At 36.2% G+C, this 21819-nt stretch overlaps 2 protein-coding genes across 2 annotated transcripts in view; one reads left to right on the forward strand and one right to left on the reverse strand.

The window, feature by feature from the left end:
* Positions 1 to 21819, reverse strand: part of Zip48C (Zinc/iron regulated transporter-related protein 48C) — a 488892-nt gene that overhangs the window by 332618 nt on the left and 134455 nt on the right. The gene's annotated exons all lie outside the window — the stretch shown is intronic.
* On the forward strand, positions 1153 to 13790 carry LOC145680235 (uncharacterized). The gene is made up of 4 exons (XM_081750555.1): positions 1153 to 1280; positions 10085 to 10230; positions 11669 to 11956; positions 13588 to 13790. The coding sequence occupies exons 1-4, from the start codon at positions 1214 to 1216 to the stop codon at positions 13768 to 13770; spliced, it is 684 nt and encodes a 227-aa protein (XP_081606681.1). The 5' UTR covers positions 1153 to 1213; the 3' UTR covers positions 13771 to 13790.

The following is a 21819-nucleotide window of genomic DNA, read 5'->3' on the forward strand; positions in this document are numbered from 1 at the left end:
AAAACGCATAGCCTTATTTTACATGAAAATAATAATAATATCAAATAAGTATTTCTACATTTTTATATCATGTATTATGTTTTTCTACCATCAAATGTCAGTGTAACTGTCTTTATTTCAAGCAATAATACTGTTTATGCTGTAGCTCATAAAGTGAATAAAAAGATCCTTACAACTGTAAATTTTAAACGGCTAAGTTTTATGCCTGCTACACTGAGAAAAATTTTCATAGAAAATTTAACAGTAAAGACATGTAAAGTTGATTTTTTCGTAATTCCGTACTTATATTACGTAAATTTGGACTTGAAACCATTATAATGTTAATTTACCATGTGGCGAAGTGGAAATACAACATGCTGCATTTTGTCTTTTATGAAAAATCTGTAGTACGCAATAAATGTACGTAACGACAGGAAGGTTTTCAGTTCTGTAATGTTAAGAGTACATTCCAGACTGGAAAGAAAATATGACGTCATTCAAGAGAGATAAATGTCTTTCAGGAATGAAAATATTACAGGCTATCCTATCTAGTACGTGTTTTTTGACATGAGTAAGGAAAATATCGCAGGAAGAAGGACAAATTTTCCTTGTAATGCATTTTTTACATTATAATGTTAAAAGAAACTGAATAATGTAAAAATGTTCGTAGTAAAGTGCAAACTTCACGTCAGGAATGAAATTTTGTCATGATAATGAGATCTACCCATTCTACACTGCAAAGAGCAAACAAATCCGTTCTATACAGACATTATGTAAGGAGACAAATTTTTTATCATTACTATTTGTGTAACGGAAGCACGATTACGTACAATTTCTACGTACAACTGATCTTTCACTCGGAAAGCAGGACAAAAAAGTACGTAAAGGAATGATAGAAAGTCATTATAATGTTATATATCCCAGAAAATTGATAAAAATACATTTAGTAATGAATAATTTACAGTAAGTAATGGAAAAAGTCCTCTAACTCTGTGTAATCATACAGTTGTTTGGTATTAAAGTCTGTACTGTCATGTTATTTTAGCATTACAATACAGACAGTAACGCATTATTCTTGTTATAAAAGTTGCAAAGAAAGAGGCTCAAAATTTTTATTACCCACAATTCCATTCTGTATGGCAAAATCCGGGAGCCTCCATTTTTCGTGTGAAAGTCATTGTCAGTATCGCGCTTGAAGAAATAAGAAGAAAGAAAGTGTTGTTATAAGCAAAATATGGATGCGTATGTGGAAGATTTGCTGACTACTTGGAAACTAAACAATTACGTTAACATTTTTAAGGGTAAGTAATTAGCATTAGAAATAAGAAAACCTGAATCAATCAGCATGACAGCAGAAGACAATCTATCCTGCTTGAAAGTAATGATTATTTTCTAACGATCTAGAAATTACATAAAAGCTGGAGAATTTTTGTGTACGCATGAATATTATTTTCGATATAGTATACGTGAAGCTGCATCAGTTCCCAAAGGAGCAGGACGCTCATACTTTTAGGGATTATTCATTGAGTATGTACGAACTTACAAAGGGGGCAATAAAGCGACTTTTATTTACTTATCGGCTCATACGAAAATAAAAAAAAACGTACCTGTACTTTATATCGGCATGTGTAGTGCCATTGTACTTTATCTATGACTGTGTGTGTGGGGGGGGATTTAACGCATATCGCATGTCTTGTGCACATGGGTACTTCTTACTATTGCACTACGTAGAAAATTTATGGTATTTCGTGTAGAAGTGGTAATAGAACACAGAAGAAACGCAGATCAGGGGGTTCTCGTGTATACTATTACCATTATTTTTTGTAAAAACATGCAAGTATGTTGGTTGCACTCATGTTAGAATGCATGTGATGAACATACTAATTCAGTGCACAGTCCTGTAGGTTCCTGCTTCAGTAACTGCCTTTCCTATGAATGTAACTTCTAAATCTGTTTAGGCAACAAGTATTACTAATGTAAATAATGCTCGTTGTATTCTCTTTCTGTACGTTCAGCAATCATTGTTGTAGTGCGCACTTGCAATCCTCGTTGCAGATTCAGTTAAGAGGTCTTGTGTAAAACACCAACCAACCTGTGTTAGATGGACACTAATAAGCACGAATGCTATCTAAGGGAATCTGGGAAGGAGCTTAAGAATGAGGCCCACGCGGGAGTGCCTCCGTAGGGAGTAGGCACGTCAGCGATGTTGGGTATACGCGTAAACGAGCATTATGGAAAACCAACGCTTTCACGACACGGAGATTTCTTTTTGTAAAAGTCGTTTGCTCCTTAAATTCGTCGCACCTTACATTGTTCTTTATTAATTGCTCTACTACTACTTACCTTATGGGCGAATGCGTGGGGAAGGTTCTACAACACAGATCCCCCATATAAATTAGTACGTACGTTGATTCCTTTCTGTACCAAAGTTTAATATTTAATACAAATATTATTGCCAAGCGAGCGTAAGCGAGTGAAGGCGGGTTAAGAGCCCCGCAGGGCACGTTGGGTTTGGTCTTTGTTGCAACTAAATGGGAAGGTTCTAGGACACAGGTCTCCCTTCCCGTTTAGCTGTGGTAAAGATAGAAAACAACGTGCCCTGCGGGGCTCCAACCCCCCTTCACTCGCTGGCGCTCGCTCAGCAATATTATATAAATTAAATATTAAAATTTTGGTACAGAAAGGATCCATCCTAGCTACTAATCTATATAGGTGGACCTGTGTAGAACAATCCCCTACGTCTTATACTTTACGTAATTGTCACTTTCTGTAAGATTTTCTGGCATTAGTCGAACAGTCAGTTCTACAAATTTTGATATATTTCTTACATTTTCAGGTTACGTTAGAGCTTTTTATTTCTTTTAGTAGAGTATGCACTAAAGGACCTCCATTACTACTTGCAAATTCGCTTGAGGACTGCTTAGCAGGGTTGGCAAAGACCATGGATTTTATTAAAAAAATTTGTTTTTTGTTTAAACCAGGTTTTTTTGGTTTAAATAATTTGCTCTGTATATTTATATCACATATAGGCAGAAATAAGCTTGTTTCGCCTTGGTGTTAGTATGCAACAACCGAGTTATGCTGGAAGGGGTCACATAAGCTTTAGGTGGAATCCAAACCGCTTCTCGGCTTACATCCAAGAGGAATTGTCTTCCATTTGAACTCGAAACCGGGACTAATTGGCCAAAAATGCGATACGTCTGCTGAGTCACTAAGGACTCCTGATAAAACTACGTTAACTGATCTTTACATATTTGCTAATATAATTGTCAGGAGTCATTAGGACAGAAGGACAAAAAGATAAACAATTGCACAAGTGGGACATTATACAGAATTACATATGTACAATTTCAAAGTACTACGGAGTACAGAAAACTAATTTAGTCCAAGTCAGTTCATTTATTAACCAAGTTAAAGAAATATAACGAGTTACTTTATATATCAGTAAGGAAAGTGAATAAAGATACGAATTATTTGAGTCCACTTTGGCTCTGACCCATTTATACATAAATAGTTACCAAATATTCTTGTTATTGCAATCATTGCCTCTCGTGGGGTTTGTATGACCCCCTCCCCAAAAAAGTACAGCATTTCGATGTATTTTATTAATAGTAAACATTATTAAAACGATACAATGTTTTGAATTTCCCTTTGGTTGCATAACAATAATAACAAACTATAAAAAAAATCACAAAAGAAACATCCATAAAGTTACATAAAAAAAAGTTCCTTTTGTAATATAATCTCTTTGAGTAAAGAATGGGGTGTTTAGGTCTGAATATAGTACGAATAATATATGGGAGTGAAAAGTGATACACGCACTTGTGTTCACAAATGTGTGTTCATCAAGATTTTACGAATAGTTACACTTTTACGAACATTTTTCGTTTTTTGGTTTAAACCAGTTTTTTTTAAACAGCTGGTTTAAACCAGCCAACCCTGCTGCTCAGTATAAATACAATGTTGATGTATGACAACAAGTACAGGGGATAAAACATGAACCAACTTGTGCTAGGTGGCCACTAAAAAGCACGAAGGCTATCTAACCGGGTCAGGGCAGGAGTGCAGCAAGGGTCCGAGCGGGAGCGAGGAATGCACTCGTATGGACCAGGCGCATCAACGATGCGGATACACGCATAAACAAGGATAATGCAATAGCGCACAGACGCACACACATACAATTCTTTCACAACCGCTCAAAATTCATTTCAATATGCTGTGCATTGACAGTAATTACTTATATTCACACTCTCAGATCTTCACCGAAAAAGAAGAATTTTACCATCGTATTTTACCTATGTTTTCTGTTTGGTAGATCTGTCTGCTCGAGTAAACCCCGGTGTTTGTGCCCCATTCAAATTACACACACATATGATTCTTTCAGCTAAATTCACATTTTCCTTTGTTTCAGTGGATTAGTTACGGTAATTTTACGGAATTACTCTTTTCAAATGATGGAGGGCGTGTTGGGTCAGTGGAGAGCATTCACCTCCGGTGCTTGAGGTCCCTGGTTCAATCCCAGCTCGCGCCGTGTGGACTTTGTGGTGGACAAACACCATGTTCGTGGGTTTCCTTGGGGTTCTCCAGTTTCCTCCCACTTTCTTCATTCCACCATTTTATTCATTTCTTGCCATCAACGTCTCCTTTAGCCTAACCTGCACAATCCTGGGACGTAAAGCTTAGAGATTTTCAATAGTTTTTTTTTTTTTCAAATGATAGTAAGTACCTCAGTATTAGTCCTTGTATTATTTTCTTCCCTTCTTTTTATTCAAAAAGGCTGTTATATGGGGTGCTTTTTACATACACGGAACAGGTACCAATGTATGCTCTGACCAATCTGTATATGGAATCCGTAATGTTCACTTTCACGTGTTTAAAATACATAACAGTAGCTTTGCTTAATATATTTAGTAAGTATTATATAAAATGTGGAAAACCAGAGACTGACGTGTTTAAGTTGTGACTCACATCATTTATTTGGTCTATTTGGATTGAAGCTTGTATAATATTGCGCAGTTTATTTTATTGCCAGGTGTGCAGGGTGCGAATTACCGGGGGGTTGAGGGGGAATTTCCCCCTCTATCACGTTTCGCTCCGAAAGAAATCAACTGAAGTATCCCTACCGAGGATGCTCGCTTCCTCCCCCCCCCAAACAACGCTTAGTATAAGGCCAAATTTCACTTTTTTTGGTCATTTCTTGTAAGTTTAATCTGCTAGCCGTATTTCGAAATGGGCGATGTAAACCATTCAGTTTTGATCATTTCTGATTTCCGGACTGTTTCCACCGTTGCTTAGTTGAAGTATATTATTATGGCTACAGTTATTACTTGGAAACGTATCCCCAAACCCTTCAGTTTCGTCGTTCGTGAATTTGAATGTATTAATTACGTATAACAAAGTCGCATAGGATTTTATAAATGCTCTTAGAAGTTGGCCAAGAAGCAGTAAACAAATAGGGCCTTATGCAGAGCCGTTTTGAAGTCTGATTAACGCCATACTACGGGGTTGACCTGTAGTACCTGTCTTTTTGGCGAGAAGAAAATGTAACCACATACAGAAACTCGTCTGAATAATGCTGTATAATCTCGAGGAAGTGTGCCCAGCTCTTAGCAGACATCCCCCCCCCAATCCTGTGAGGTGAGACAACAGACATGGCGTCAGTGTTGGAAACTTGAAAAAGCTGTAACTTTGTGGCCTCAATGCAACACGAAGAATGCGATTGGAGGTAAATTTGCGATAGATTTCGAAACGTAAGATTTTCCTTGACATAAGTAAGTCATAATATCATATCTTTATGTCGCAGAAAGATTAGATATCGTCTATCGTCTAGTGTAGTCCGCCCATTCCTCGGTTGGCCCCAACTTCTCTTTTCATATGAATACCTACTTTGGACATCACAAATATATATGTTTTTAACATTTTACTACACTTTTATTTTAAATTAACTTTAAATAACTAAAGGGGAATTAACATTTACACGATATACACACTGATTTCACAAACAGCATAAGTGATCAGCACTTTTAGAAGGTACACCAACGCTTACTGAGCCCAGTGCCGACAGCTAGTGCTCTCAAACGGGTTGGGTCAGGCTTCATCGGGTCAGGGCTTGAGTCGAATCTCCTTGGGTCACAGGTCGGGTCAGGGCTGCTCTAGCCATGGGTCGGCTCGGGTCAACTTCTTATGCGTCGTTTCGGCTAAAACCTATTCAGGTTGAGTCGGGTCGGGTCGATGTTCAGGGGCCAGTCCGCCCCTGAATAAGCCCAAAAATCAAACACTCGCCCTTGTACTTAAAGATCCAAATTTAAATGATTTTACATACATTATTCTAACAGGGTTCTTAATATGTATTCCGAAGAGGTTCTCATGTTCTGTTCACCCTGTTTATTACTCCAGGTGCCTTTCTTCGATCCAGTTCCGCAGACTAGGCAACAAATTAAAAAAAAAAAAAAAACTTTAACGTTTGTAGTTTTTGAATCTGCTTCCATTAATGCATAAAAGAAATCCATAATCGAATAAAATGACACTTTTAAAAGGCATTCATGTATCTTTTCTCGTCTGGTGGGCAACACTACTAATCCGCATAGTGAAGGATACAATCTGGTTAATGTGTAAAATACAGATAACTATTAACAGGTGGTAAAGTCCTTACATAGAGTATCAGAGGACGAAATCTCTTTTCTTTGTAGGGGCCGCGGTGGCTCAGTGGTAGAGCGTTCACCTCTGGTGCTTCGGGTCCCGGGATCGATCCCAGCCCCCGCCAAGAGAAAAGGTGGACAAACACCGTGTGCGTGGGTTTTCTCGGGGCTCTCCCGTTTCCTCCCACTTTCTTCATTCCACCATTTCATTCATTACTCATCATCACCGTCTCCTTTAGCCTAACCGGCATAACCGTGGGACGTAAAACTGAAAGATTTCATTTCATTTCATTTTCTTTTCTTTGTACAAACGTCGGTATCTCCCTGCACTTGTAGGAGATAATGAAAGGATTTTGTTTTTCTGTACATTCAATGGGATAGTTTATTCGAATTCAACCTTGTAATTTAATATGCGCTATTCTCCTCAATGTATGTATTGATTCTAGTGACTACATTTAGAAAGCTATCTGCCATAGAGTACAAAATGCAGTAGTAGAACAGTAGCGTTTTATAAAGTATTTCAATGTTGCCGCTTCCATAATTTATTTCAGTAGTTTGTAGGATAACCATTGATTTAATTATAGCATCAACTCTACGAGGCATTGAATACATCAAAATTGAACCAGAAACTTTTAATCCTAACTAGCTAAAAGAAATACGCCCGTTATCGAACGGGAGAAATCGATTTGAGGCAGGGAGAGACAAAGGGGTGTAAGTGACATTTGCGATAAAGTTTATTTATGTATAGAAAATGGACTCCCCACTGCATAATATATGAACTGGATATTGAAGGACGCTATAGCCTACTTGCGTCTCTATTCATGAATACACTACGGCATGCTTCACAATCCAGTTCATACATTATGCTCCACGGAGTTCATTTTCTAAACTGGGGACCAGCGTTCACCAGGAATGGTTTCTGCCTAAACTTAAAGTGCTGCGCAGTTTCTAGTTGGCACGAAACTAATTGTCACTGACTGAGAGAAAACACGAAATGTGTAGTCTTCACGACGCACATGGAAAGTGAAGTCTTCACAACGTTGTAATTCACCCTTCCTTTCCCATCTTGGGGGACAGCTCATTGCCCAGAATAGATTAACCAATGACGTCACAATGTAAATAGAAAACGAAAAATGAAATGAAATCTTTTGAGTTTTACGTCCCACGCTTATGCCGGTTAGGCTAAAGGAGACTGTGATGATGAGAGATTAATGAAATAATGGAATGAAGAAAGTGGGACGAAACGGGAGAACCCCGAGAAAACCCACGCACACGGTGTTTGTCCACCTTTTCTCTTGGCGGGGGCTGGGATCGATCCCGGGACCCGAAGCACCAGAGGTGAACGCTCTACCACTGAGCCACCGCGGCTCCCTAATGTCAATAAATAAAATAAGTAAATACATAAAATATATTTTTAAAAATAGATATTTGCACGAGATACTGTTATCACTGGCCACCTAACTGCTTTTCTTTTCAGTACAGTAAATAAGTAAATGTAGATGTAGGATTATATGTGAATATATTCTGAATCTAACTGTCTGATTTTGAAATCTTATGCTCTGGTGTAATCTGTTTCTTTGTCAAACCAAAGGCCGCGAGCGAGATGGGGGAGGCTCATAAGTTGTATGTAAGTGACACTGGCAATCATTTTTGGATTGGTGAGTGCGTCTGACTTTGAAATTTTGAACTATTGTTCCAAGCATTTAGCATGACATGCAACCTAGTGTCTTAAGAGTTTGAGCATTGCGTGCAAGGGGGGAGATCTGAGTGTAAGTGTGCTTATCCAACCAAACCCTCAGCTTAGGTATTGGAGGTTATTACGTAAACATTAAGAATTGTTTTGATAAAGATGATTGTTGTTGTTATGGCGAACTGGCACAGAAATTTTTACTTATATATAAGGCAGTTCGCATACGTGTAACTCTTTTGCGGGAATGGGGGCAAGATAATGGGGTCATAAGCCGTAGCTCGTTTTGATTTATACGTAAATCTGGCACTGATTAAGCAACATATTTTTAGTAAATCATTACAGAAGTTCAATTTATTTATTTGCTAAGAAAATTGAGATCCTCAGCACTAACGCTGCAGCGCTATTAACGCTCATATAGTCCATCCAGTGTTATAGCCATTGATCCAATAAGCCAGCGTTATCGCGCCCAGAGGCGTTGACAATGCTTGGTTAACGCGTGGTTGCCGCCGCTCTCTGTCAGCATTAATTGCGGGTTGATTCCGCTCATATACTCCAAACCTTAAGTGTCTTCACCACCGAAAATTTTAGAAATTTTCTGTAATATCTTCAAAACAAATAAAAATATTCAAAAAGCAAAGAAGTACTGCACTAGGCAATATTAATTTTCATGTGATATTGTTATTACGACTCATATATCAGCTTTCGATTTGCAACTGTCGGTAAATTTAGCATTTTTTTGAAGGTTCTGTAAATAGCAGCACACCACAAGCAAATACATGAATTATGGTAGGGTGTCACATGCAAAATCAGATTGTCTAGTGATTTGAATCTTTGCTTTTTGATTTTTTTTTATTCGAAGATATGGCAGAAAAAACTCTAAAGTTTGCGGTAGTGTAATTTTGCTATGGTGAGCACTCTCAATAAACAGGAAAAATGTAGCAAAAGTGAGTAGGTTACGCTAAGTTTAATACCCCCCTCATTAAAAAAGAAGGTATTTCAAGTTGATAAACACAAAGCTCCGCATACAGTGGATGGAAACGTTAATCAACAAAAGGAAGCAGAAGTTGTCTGTTGTCATGCTGTAAAGATCCTCAGCATATGCATTAGGGCAGTGTCGTCTTCCTCAACGTATGTTCGTTGATTTGTACATTTCTTAAGCATAGTTTCGCAGATTGGGCCAACACGTAAAAAGGGCTCCATAAGATTATATTTTGATTCGACTTTCGTTAGTGGAAAAATACAGAATATAACAAATCATATTGCTGAGATAAAAATACACAAGGGAAAAGATGACATTGTTAAATTACTAGGCACAATCATGTGTATATATGCCAAAGTTTTTCACCGCATGAAAGCACCCTACCTACTCACAACAATCTTAGAAGTTTTGAAACGTATAAATAAAAACTCTAAGCAAGTTTATCATTGTATGAATTCTTTTGTTCACGAGAATATAGGTTATCATTTTTAGTAATGAACTGCAGAGTTTATTTTGATGTAATGTGGAATAAAGTTACATTTTTATTTCCATTCCATAAATTTCATTATGGTGTTGCATTTCTTCAGTTAATGTCATATTTTGAATTACCCTTTCACCACCTCTATTGCAGTGTATAAATGGTTAATATTATGATTACATTTGCTCATTCTGCATTTGTGTAGGAAAAATAGTACGTAATGTAAGATGCTTCTACAAGAAGGTGCATGGTTAGCAGAGAATGAGGGTCAGAAACAACCTGAACAGTGCTTTAAGAGGCTAAGTATCTTTCTTTTCCAGAGAATGGTGTAGATTTTTTTGCACTTCAACACTTAGAGGATAGAGACATCGAACAGCTAATACCTCAGGCAGGGCCAAGAGTAAAATTCAAGGTTAACTGGAAATCTTGGAAACAGGATCTTCAGAAAGCAGATGAAAACAGGAGGGTAGGTTATTCTTGTGTGTCAGCTACACATCATAAGTGGAATCCTCATGTTATATTTGTCAGTAGTTCACGTACTGTAAAGTAGAAATAGACTCGTTAACATGGAAGTCGGGAAGTAGATGTGACCTGTTTCAACTACACAGTAGGTATGACAGACTTCTTTCAAGATGAAGGCATTTTGCTCAATTCAATGCGCAATCTGTGAACACCACTATTTGTGATCATGCATGTTAACCACAGAAGTTATAAGTATAAATAAAATGTGCTTTTTTTTCAGGCAGACATACAAACCAGAACAATTTTTTAGTTCCTCTTTCGCATTCATGTTATGAAAATCATAGACTGTGCTCTCTTGCGTCAACGTCCACAAATGTTTCTAATATCTGTTAGATGTGAAGTGTACAAAACTATACATCCCTAGAATTGGTGATAGATCAATAGCAATAATGTGCCTGTATGGCGGTATTGAAACCCAGCTAATAGCATTTAACCTTAATTTTGCCAATACCAACACCATTGAATGTTACTATTAGCCAATCCAATTCCTGTACTCCTACGCTGATAAATTTCACATAATAGTTGCTTTAAGTTGTTACACAAAAACTGGCAAGTTGATGATGCAATTCTTCTTCTTGCGATTCATAAGAGCATTGCTTCCGTAGGAAATGAAAGACTTTAAACTTGTAAAAAAGAGAGAGATATTATAATTAGCTCATTTCAGACAATCATTTCTCTCTATTACTTTTCAGAGATGTAATGATCTTCCTCTTTCCCTTTTTTAAAACACTATTAAATGTTAATAGTGTCATACTGTTGCCAAGAGTGTCGTTAACATTGGTCTTGCATTATATTACAAAGGATTACTAGTTTCAATAAATGTTAGAGTATAAAAGTGTATTGATCTCTTTAAAAAAATCAATATTTTGGACTAGTATTGTTAAATTGTGTTTTTAACTGATACCACATACCTTTGAAGTTAGGTATCAACCATTCTGATACTTCTTGAAATCTTAGCTATCGACACCGATATTATTGATTTGACGATCCATGTCTACCATTAGATATGGATATATACCATTGATGGATTTGCCAAACAGACTTTATCACTGCCCACACTTCAGTTTTCCACAAACATCCATCAGTATTGCAAGCATCCATATCTGCATTGGCCATTGCTAATGCTGATCAGATGCGTTCATATCAGCAAAATGGTCCTTCCGTGGTATCTGGTATGAGCCGCATTATGAAAATTGACAAGTAGTTAGAATTATAGTACCTCCTTTAACACAAGTATATGTTTGCTCACATTTTTGTTTCCTTCTTGTGTGACGTGGTACTTAAGAAATTAGTCATGTCCTTTGTAGTGTTTTAGCAAATGGCATCCACATGTTTATTAAATACTCATGCTTCTTGTGAGTCATTTTAAGGTTTGTACTCAGTTGCAGGAAGGAGCAGATAGGTTGCTTCTTGACTTAATAACGCCAACATCGTTTGGAAACAGTTCTTGGTGTGAAGGAAGGAAATCAACATTCAATGCAATAGAGAGAGATAGATTAGAAGAAACTCCTGGAACATCCGCAGATTTACGAGAGGAACACCAGCAGGAAGTAAACAGACAAAATACTTCTGACATTCAGTCTCTTGCTTCCAATTCCAGTTCAACTTCTTGCACTCACTCTGTGGAAGGCGAAAAGCAAATCAGGCACAGCGAATCAGAGGGAAATCATGTAAGTTTTGGTGTAATGGAATAAATGTCTACAGGTTTTAATCATGAATCTTTATGGGACTGAATAAAGCAATCATCGCTCAAGGGAAATACATCAATATGGCTTTGTGAATGTAACATTTTTAAAATTGTTTGCATGCCTCTTCTGTGTGAACGTGGATTTATGTCCAAATGACAATTTTCCGTACATGTTAGGTTGTATATTGTATTTATCAATCCATGTTCCTTCTTGATACAAAGAAATCATAAACGGGATCTTATAAGTTTATAAGTAAAGTACAACACATTTTGGTAGCATGTGTATAATGTGAATTTTAAAGATTTAGGAAAAGGATTTCACATTCATTTTTACCATGGAGATCATAAAGGAAAGGGTATTACAGTTTCTTAAGCAAATTTTTAAAATTGCACTCATTTCGATAACCAGACATTTTATCCTTACCCCATTCTGTATACAGCTGGAATTTGCAAGTAGTTACACTGTTACTTCATGCCACTAGCCAGGTTTCAAAGCCAAGCGTGCTTCGTCGTCAGCTGAATCCATGAAATACTACAACAGGTGGATTTCATAAGGTTTACACGAACTACAGTATAGTTTTTTCTCACGTTTACAAATACGTTGAGCACCTAGATAATATACGAAACATATTGTTATAGCTACTTGGTTGAGATTGTGAACATGAGAGAAAAGTAGAAAACGTAGTTGCTGTAACACTGAAATGAAAATCTGTGTAGTGAAATCCACCAGCGTCGATCCACCTGTCGATGAAGCAAGCTTGGCTGAAAATCTGGGTTGTTGAGTGAACAAGCGAACTACTTAGAAATTCCAGATGTATATATGAGGGTTGAGAGTTCTATATGTAATAGCTATACGAAATGGTCTTCTTACTTCAACAATTTGGGACCAATTTACTACAGAATTTTGTTTTCGTTTATGATAATTTAATCTAAACATAAAAAATCTACAGTAATTTTCTGTGAAACCTCGTTTACTATAAATGAAATAAACATTTGGTAAAGAATCAGGGTAAAAGTACATATCTTTTTTTATTTTCAGATACACTCCCTTGCTGCTATTTAAGAAATGTTTTGTCGAATCCCTTCTTGTATTGTACTATTAATGTGGGATAATGGAACATACAGGGACTTTTTTTGTTGACAAACTCTCCCCAAAAGACCCTGATTGTGATTTTGCGTTTGTGATTAGTCACTCAGATATTATAATCAGATATTCATGCTCATGTTTTCCCTATGTACATTCTCTTCAGTTCAGGTAATTTTAGGTAACACTTCCAGTTGGAGGACTCGTGTAAGAAACCTTAAGGGAAATTATACCTTGTTTTTACTGATAATTCATTTTCATTCTCTACATTTGCACTACATTTATATTTCATTAAAAGTTTTGAAGGTTCACTTTACAATGTAAGAGGAAAATGCAAACTACAGTGAAATAAAAAGATAAAAATAATACGCTTATGAATCAGAAAATGTGAGGTCAGTGTATACTTTCTCAAATCTTGCTGTGATTAGGTTTTCAAATGGAGATGCAAGCCATGAAATATATTTGTTTTCGTTTTCTTTCATTAGGGACTTCATGGATATCCTTGTTCATAATGCTTTCGTTGCTTGCAGGTGCTTACTATATTGCAATGCACACTGGATGGAAAAGCCATTCTTGCTAAAGGAGAAAAGAACAATGGTTTACTAGATAATGCTTCAAGGTGTAATTTAGCACGACTTATAGTAAAGCATGAGTTAGAAGAAAATCCGACACGGCTAATAACCACGAGGTTAGGTTTCCCTAACCTAACCTAACCTCGTGGTGAATTTACACGCTGGGCACATGAAATAGCAACCATTTTTGGGAAAGAATCACCATCTGTGTATTACGCAGCTTACATTGGAGCCACGAACTACCAAACAAAACGCAATGCTTCTGGGAAGTTGTATGAGGCCTACATTTCAAGAAGAAGAGTTCTAAGAAAGAGAGGAGATATTCCAAGTAGAAGGTCCTCTTCTGCATCACCTACATCTTCACTAGGTGACGACACAGACATTGTTGAAGAACCCATTCCAGACCCAGTAATAGATGAGAAGTTACAGTGGCTCAGAACGTCACTAGATCCCTGGCATGTTGTGTGCGATAATTGGAGAGCAACAGCAGAAGCTAGATTAAAAGCCCTGGAACAGCCTGGGACGGTTGGTGCTTACCTTGACTTGTACCCTGTTTTGAAAACACCACAAGGTTATACATTGGTAAGTGCACTGTTACTGTACTATTGCAAAGTATTTAATAACTGAGTGAGGTGTCTCATTTTTCACAAAACACGTGTTCATTTCAATTCAACGCTGTCCTCATTAAAACATATAGGTCGAATAATGAGGTGGGGAAAAACATGTAAGATTTACATGTGTACAGACCACTATCACAAGGAAACAGCTCCACCCATAATTGCGCTCAGGCACAGTTTTAAGCTGTGAGAGCTAGATTTAGTTAAAGTTTTTGCATCAAAATTTTGACTGTTAATAGCTATATACATTATGTTAATTGTATTTTATATTCTATTTCTCTCCCTTCCATACTACAGTTTTATATCATGTATTCTGCTAGAGAAAGGTACGATGTGGTCTTGATTTGATACGTAGATTTTACTTTCCTTGACCATTACTTTCATCTTATTATATTTGGTTGTTTGTGAATATGTAAAATTGCTGAATTGTAACATTGTGTAAAAAATGCGAGTTTTGTAATTGATTTTCTTCATTCTCTTTCCAATTTGGTAACTTGAACCACTTGAAAGTGAGAAATTAAAAAAAAGACACATAGAAATAATTAACTATGTCTGTAGATTAAAATTGAAGTCTCCTTGCACTTGCTTGCTGGTGCTGTGAAATTTTGTCTTTTATTTTTTATTTTATTTATTTATTGTTCTTAAGAGCCATGGCAAAAGGTTCATATGTTTTTAGTGGATGTGAACTTGATTGGTTTTAGTCATTGTGAACTTAGAATGGCCTACATGAGCTTTGCACAACTTGAATGTTGATCGTAGCAATCTTCCAGAAAAGGGTTCCAGTATATTACCAAAATATTGAAGAAAAATAGAAACTTAAGCAGGTAATTTTAATGTACAGAAATGGTTAATTTTTTTAAGAAAAAAGTTTGCCTGTTTCCTGTTATGTTTGACACATCGGTTGCTTATCTTTTAATGCGTTAATTACTATTATGAAAAATGAATAGGAAAACTTGATGTTTCATTCCTGTAGGAACATTACTGAGAAATTTACACTTGTTTCATATTTAAGATTTCATCGTGATACCTCACTACTAACAATGTTGCTCTTTTTGCAGCTGTTGGAGGACTACTCCTTCCTTTACCCTGGTACTGAAGACAATTTGTTTAACAGAATTGTTCTACTTCAAGACAAAATTCTGCATTTGTTGGAGTTGAAAAGAAATTTGAAAGAAATACATTCTCTTTCAGCACCGTACATCTGTGCTATTCATGGTAAGTACAGTGCTTCAAGCACTATTTATTTTTGTAATACAGTCAAACCTAGGGTGATCAGGCGTACTGATTTTCGCAGTACAGTATTATTTTTCAAATAGCTTTCCTGTGTGTTCCAAAGACATCTAGAAAATTGAGATTTGTCCTTTTTTTAAAAGTCCTGATTAAATTTATTTGCAATACTTTAATGTTTCATTCTTTATTCACAACATATCGAATCATAGGCACTTTTTTCTGAATGATAAACTTTTTTTTCAACACTGCTCAAAAAATTATTGTTAGGAAAATAAAACAATCGACAAACCATTGTTTTGTAATGCAGTTGGTTTTACTGAGAAAGTCTTGTTGAGATGTCGGTAAGGCAGGATTGGTCACTTATTTCAAGTCACAGCAGTGACGCCAATCAATTTAACTGGAGTTTCCTCGTGCCAGTCTTTTTCTGTCATTTCTTAAAATAATCCCAGGCTCTGAAAATCAATTTTAAAAAGTAAGTTTTTAGCCCTAAACGAAGTTTCACTATACGTTCATAAAAATAAACTACAAGCGCATGTATTAATTATGTGTCTAATTAATTATAATGCAAATGATATTATTTGATTATAGTACAAATAAATTTGATTCATCTATTTGCGACTTGCAGTGTGAAGTATTTGCGCTTCTTTCAGTAGTATTTCTTGTCTAAATACATTGTTGTGAATAGGCAGAGAGAAAATTCTTTATAGTTCAATCGTGACCTTTTTTTATTGTTTTTGTTGATACTCCATTAAATTGTTTGAAATTCTTTCAACAATCTTGTATTTCGACATGAAAGTATTTGGAGATGTGTTGATTTCTTAAAAATGAATGATTGCCTTGAGGTTAACGTGAAATGAAACAAAGAGATACGTATTGCCGATGCACAGGCTATCATTTATTATTATGCTTCTGTCCTACTTTTCACTTGTCAGAATCTGGTCACCCTAGTCAAACCCATTTAAAACATCATTGGAGGGGACCAGAGGGAAAGGAGCAGTTTCAAAAGTGCCCAATTTTCCCGTTTTCGGTGCACCCATACACTTTGGTGTGGGAAGAGGTCGTGGTCTAAGACCTTCACATATAAACAATGGTGGGCATAGCTCAGTGAAACATGACCAAAAATGGGTCAACAATACAATGAAAATGCCCATAAGACGTGCATATTTTTGACATATATTTTGTATATTGCCCAAAAGAAGGGGCGTGCTCCGTTGAAGGTTGATGGAAGTGAGACTACACGTTGAACTCTACAAGCACTATGAGTTTCATCACACTCGAGCCTGCGGAACAGAGAAACAAATCGAGTCAAAGTCATATGCTCAGAGTGGCTTTATATGAATCAAACACCTTACGTTGTTCGTGCGCATATCCACTCAAGGCGCAGTAATCGGTTAAAGTACTGCATTTTCGTTTTATGCGATCTTGGTCGGGTGGGGACGATTGCATTATAGGATAGTTTTGTCAATGTGCAAATGAAACATGGAGAGTTGGATGTTGTGCCCATGTCATGCTCATTATTTGGTACTTAGGAATGGGCAAAGAAATGTAGCACGTCCGAAGACATCCACAAGAAGACTATTTTATTCACAAGAAGACGAATCTAGGCTCTTGAGCGATATCGATGAACCATTCGTCAGAGGATGAGGAAATCGGCAATTAAACCCTTTTGCATACTTATGTACAAGTACTTTTGTATAATACATTACGTCGTACATAATAATCACCTCAACTGCCTGAGCGGTACTGGGAGTAAGGAAAACCTTGTACTACAGCTCCGGTAATGAATAAATCATTTTGTACCTTTCAATAGCACGTGTTACTCTAGTGCAATGATCATTTTGTTTCTTCAAACAATGTTTTTTTTAAAGATATGGTGTAGAATGTGCGAAATCCTAACTAGCATTCGCTTCCACTTATTTCATCTATAAGAAGACCATACGTCCCTTGAATTTGACCCGATTTGTTTCTCTGTTCCGCACACTCGAGTGCGATGAAATTCATGGTGCTTGTCGAGTTCAATGTGTAATCTCATTTGCATAAAACCTAACGGAGCGCGCCCCCTCTTTTGAGCGATATACAAAAAAATATGTCAATCAAATGCGCGCCTTTCACTCTTAGTTATGGCCACCATTATTTATATGTGAAGGTCTTAGGCCACGATTTCTTCTCACATCAAATTGTATGTGCGCAACGCAAACGGGAAAATTAGGCAATTTTGGAACAGTTCCTCTGATACTCTATTAAGCGGATGTTATTTATGAACAGCAAAATCAAACATTTTCTTTTGCTTGATTTTAATTGTACACATCATGAAACGTGTTTCTACGAAGTTTCAGCTAAATTGAAAATTATGAATTTGCCGAAAATCGCATTTTAAGTTCAAAGTTTACAGTATTGCAAGACATAGAGTATAAACTATTATATAGACGTTTGAGAGAAAACAAAAGTATTGAGCTTAATCGGTAGATAGTAAGCGTCCCTCACACCGGGAAGTGCCACATAATGATATTGACATGTTTTTGGTTTTAAAAGTAGTGCGTAATTGGCCTTTATTTTTGTTTACGCACTGCAACTTCTTGTAGGAAGTCTTGAATGGAAGAGAACTTAGTCCACAAATCTGATTACATAGACATATCATTGGCACTGTTGAAAAAAGTTTTAAAACATCTACAGCTTGTAAAGTGTGTAAAACTGAAGTTACTACCGAGTCAGCATCCTCTCCATCTTATTTAATTGCTTTCGTATAACAGTGAATTAAGTTTTCATTTATGTGCCACAGATAGTACATAAAAATGACCTCACTTATATGGAGACCTGTCATGTAATTCACCATTTACTGATTTCAGATGAGGACATTTCACCTGACGTGAAGACAAATGTTGCTCTGATTTGTCTGCCACTGTTGCTACCTGTGGTACCCATCAAGAGGAACTGTAAGAGGACAACATGGCGCCCATCAAAATTGGAAATACGTGATGGATTCATCACACACATTACATCTGACAGTCACCTGCAGAACACAATTCAACAGAGGAAAGAAAAACTACAAAAACTGGGGGCTACATTTCAGCCTTTGGTTGTTCTTGTGGGTGAGGACATAACGTCAGTTACATGTTCCTATGTCGTCGTCGAGAACACTTTGTACAAATTCAATTCACTACAAAGCGCTGTTGACACATGTTTCAAAATCTTTCATGCTACTAGTGCTAGGTATCCTGAGGAGTCAGAAAGTGTCTGGTTGTTAATGCAAAGGGGATTTTATGGTATTAAAACAGTTCATGATAGAATGATGCAAGGTGTTCGGTGTCTCATGTCTGATTTAGGCATAAGTGAACCACAATAAAGATACATAATGTTTACCTGTTTTGCATGTAAAAAGAATTTCAATCGTCCATCTGATATTCAATATCATACAAGAAATGTGTGCAAAAATATGGCAAGAGGTACCATGTTTCCTTGTATATATGAGGGTTGTTACAGGTATTTTTCATATAATAGATCACTGCAAAGACACATATCCAATGTACATAAAAATAAAAAGCAATGTAGTAATAGGAGTAGTAGTGTATTGTTAGCAGACAGTGATGTAACTTTATTGCAGTCACGTGGTAATTTGTCACAGCCTGTTGTAGAGAAAAGTAGTCAAGTTTTCACAAACGATACAGTACAAAATGTAGTGGAGGATCATATGAGTAAATTCATTTCTAAACTGTATGCACATCCAACTTTTAGCCGTTCACCTGTACAAGTTGTGGTTGATGGAATGAAATCCTTATTTAGTCACAATGTGAAGAGATCTTTACAAGCAATGGTTTTAGAGCACGCAGGTGTAGAAGAGTTGCCTGGTAAGTTTCAATTAGCTCTTGAAGAACTTCTCTCAATAGAACCTCTAAACGGGTTTGAAACAGATTAGAAGCGTTTACAATATTTTGAGGTATTAGGCACATACATTAGTCCACAGGAAGTTTTAATTGTCCAATGGACTTCCTGTTTTTGGTCAAGTAAAAGACATTATAATTCATGATGATGATATAATTTTTTCCTGTGTAGCTTTGGACACGATTGCCTTCTATGAACATGTTTTTGCTTACGAGGTCTGTGTAACAAATAACCATCTGTTTGTAAAGTATGATGAGCTGTTAACACCACTGCCACACACTTACACAGTGATGACTGATGGTGTAAAATACATTACACTTCGATGGCCAATTGATTAGAAAACAGTTTGAAATTGGTGAATCTTGTAAACTGATTGTTGTGTAAACATAAAAGAAACTCAAAATTATCAGTGTTATCATTCTGTATACAGTATATTCTTATGAATAATTATGTAATGGTGTTACTAAGTAATCATATTTCATACCTGTAATTCATATTATTAAGCATCAATATTTTAATGAAGTCATATCGTCCTTTGCATGGGTTGTCAACTCACACAGAAGATCTTGTCGATGTTAATTAATTTTAAGTGTATTCTATCATCCTTCTTACGAGGTTTCTTATTGTATATCTTTATATACTTACTACTATTTCGAAACTACTAAAAAGTGGCTTTTTTTATTATTTACTTGTGTATAGTTTGCTGATATTTCGCCCTTCATCTGAGAGCATTTTCGAAGCAGGTAATGTTCCATCGATCTTCACATGTTAACCAATTTATAGACTGCAATCCGGTTATCTTCTTTCTTCCCTAAAATATTCACTATATAATTATATGAGCGCAAGAGAGGATGATTCTTAATTAACAAAAGATTGGCTACTTACCATGAATCCTCCCTTGGAATGCCTAAATATTTTTCATACGTTTCGGAACTCGTAGCTGGTTCCTTCCGAACAAGCTGCGAGTTCCGAAACATATGAAAAATATTTAGGTTTTCCAAGGGAGGATTCATGGTAAGTAGCCATTTTTAATTAATATTCACTATGTGGTTTAAATTAATTACAAACATCGTTAAAACTCATTACAATGCTTTTACTTAAACTATACTCTGAATATTATAGCCAAGAAAAAAAAAGAGGATCACAGGACTTTAGTATTGGAAATAGGTCAAAATGTAGAGATCGATGGACAATTGCCCTCTTTGAAAATGCTTTCAGGTGAGGGGGGATATATGCACTGCATACACAGGTAAATAATAAAAATGCGACGTTTTAGTAAAATTTATATTAAACCTGTGACTTTTTGGAAGTTCATTGATACAGTGATTTATTAAAAAAAAAAGAAAGAAAAAAACTGCAGTAATGGTTAAAAACTAATAGAAAAATACTGCATGGCTGCTGCTGTAGTGAAACACAATTTATTGTGGCTGAAATTAGTATCAAGTAGGTAGATATGCAGCAACAGTGTCAAGAAGTGGATGACTTGAACTGTTTAAAGTTAACCAACATCGACAAGGTCATCTAAGTGCTTGGATAGCCCATAATAAGGGCAATAGGAGGAACTCAATGATGAAAATGCTTTGTTTCACAACGTCTTGCACTGTCGTCAAGAGAATATATAACCTCAATACAAAGCAACTGTATTCAAAATTAAATATATCTACTGACTGTTATCATTTCAGTGTAAATGTGAGAAAATTGTAGTAGTTTCAGAATGGTGTTTAAGACAAACGTACAGTAGTATTAAAGCAGAATTTAAGACCATACAAGTGTACTGTTGTTCTATGAGAAGATGCCCCAAGGGAAGAGGAGTAAACACCAAATATATATGTATAAGGACTCTTGGTAAAGTATTTTTCTTTGTAAAAGCAGATGTGACATGATAAAATACATGTGAAATAAATAAGCACAAAAAATTTTATTTAAAAAAACACCAGTAAATTATATGCTGCACACGTGTTCTTCCATTTACATCGTACAGACATATGGAAACCACTAGCTTATTCAATGTTTATTTGTATTTATGTACAGATTAAATAGACATCCATTTGACATGGTTACCAACAGAAGTGTTGTGTAGTTTTGGATATTTTATAAATTTAGATTGTTACATATGTTTGATGGTTAATGGAAGCTATACTTGTCTACTGCACATATATATATGTGTGTGTGTGTTTTGCAAATAAAGCATTGAAGTGACATATAAATTGCTCTCTTAAATTCATATGTATATATCTCCTATTTACATATGGTGAAAAGGCAGTTAACTATAAAGGTAACCAAGAAAGTTCTGTCGCTTTTTTGTGGAGGTCTGTGTTCATTGGCTCTCACACCGTGAACTGAATGCCAATGGAGATAAAGCGAAGATCAGTTATTGGTGTGGTATATCCAACATACTAGCGGTGTGGTAGTTCAGTTACACCGTGAACTTACATAAGGACAGAGTGAACATGGGTCTTCTACA

This window comes from Thermobia domestica, chromosome 3 (genome assembly GCF_964235325.1).
Source record: "Thermobia domestica chromosome 3, izTheDome1.hap1.1, whole genome shotgun sequence".
NCBI lineage: Eukaryota > Metazoa > Arthropoda > Insecta > Zygentoma > Lepismatidae > Thermobia > Thermobia domestica.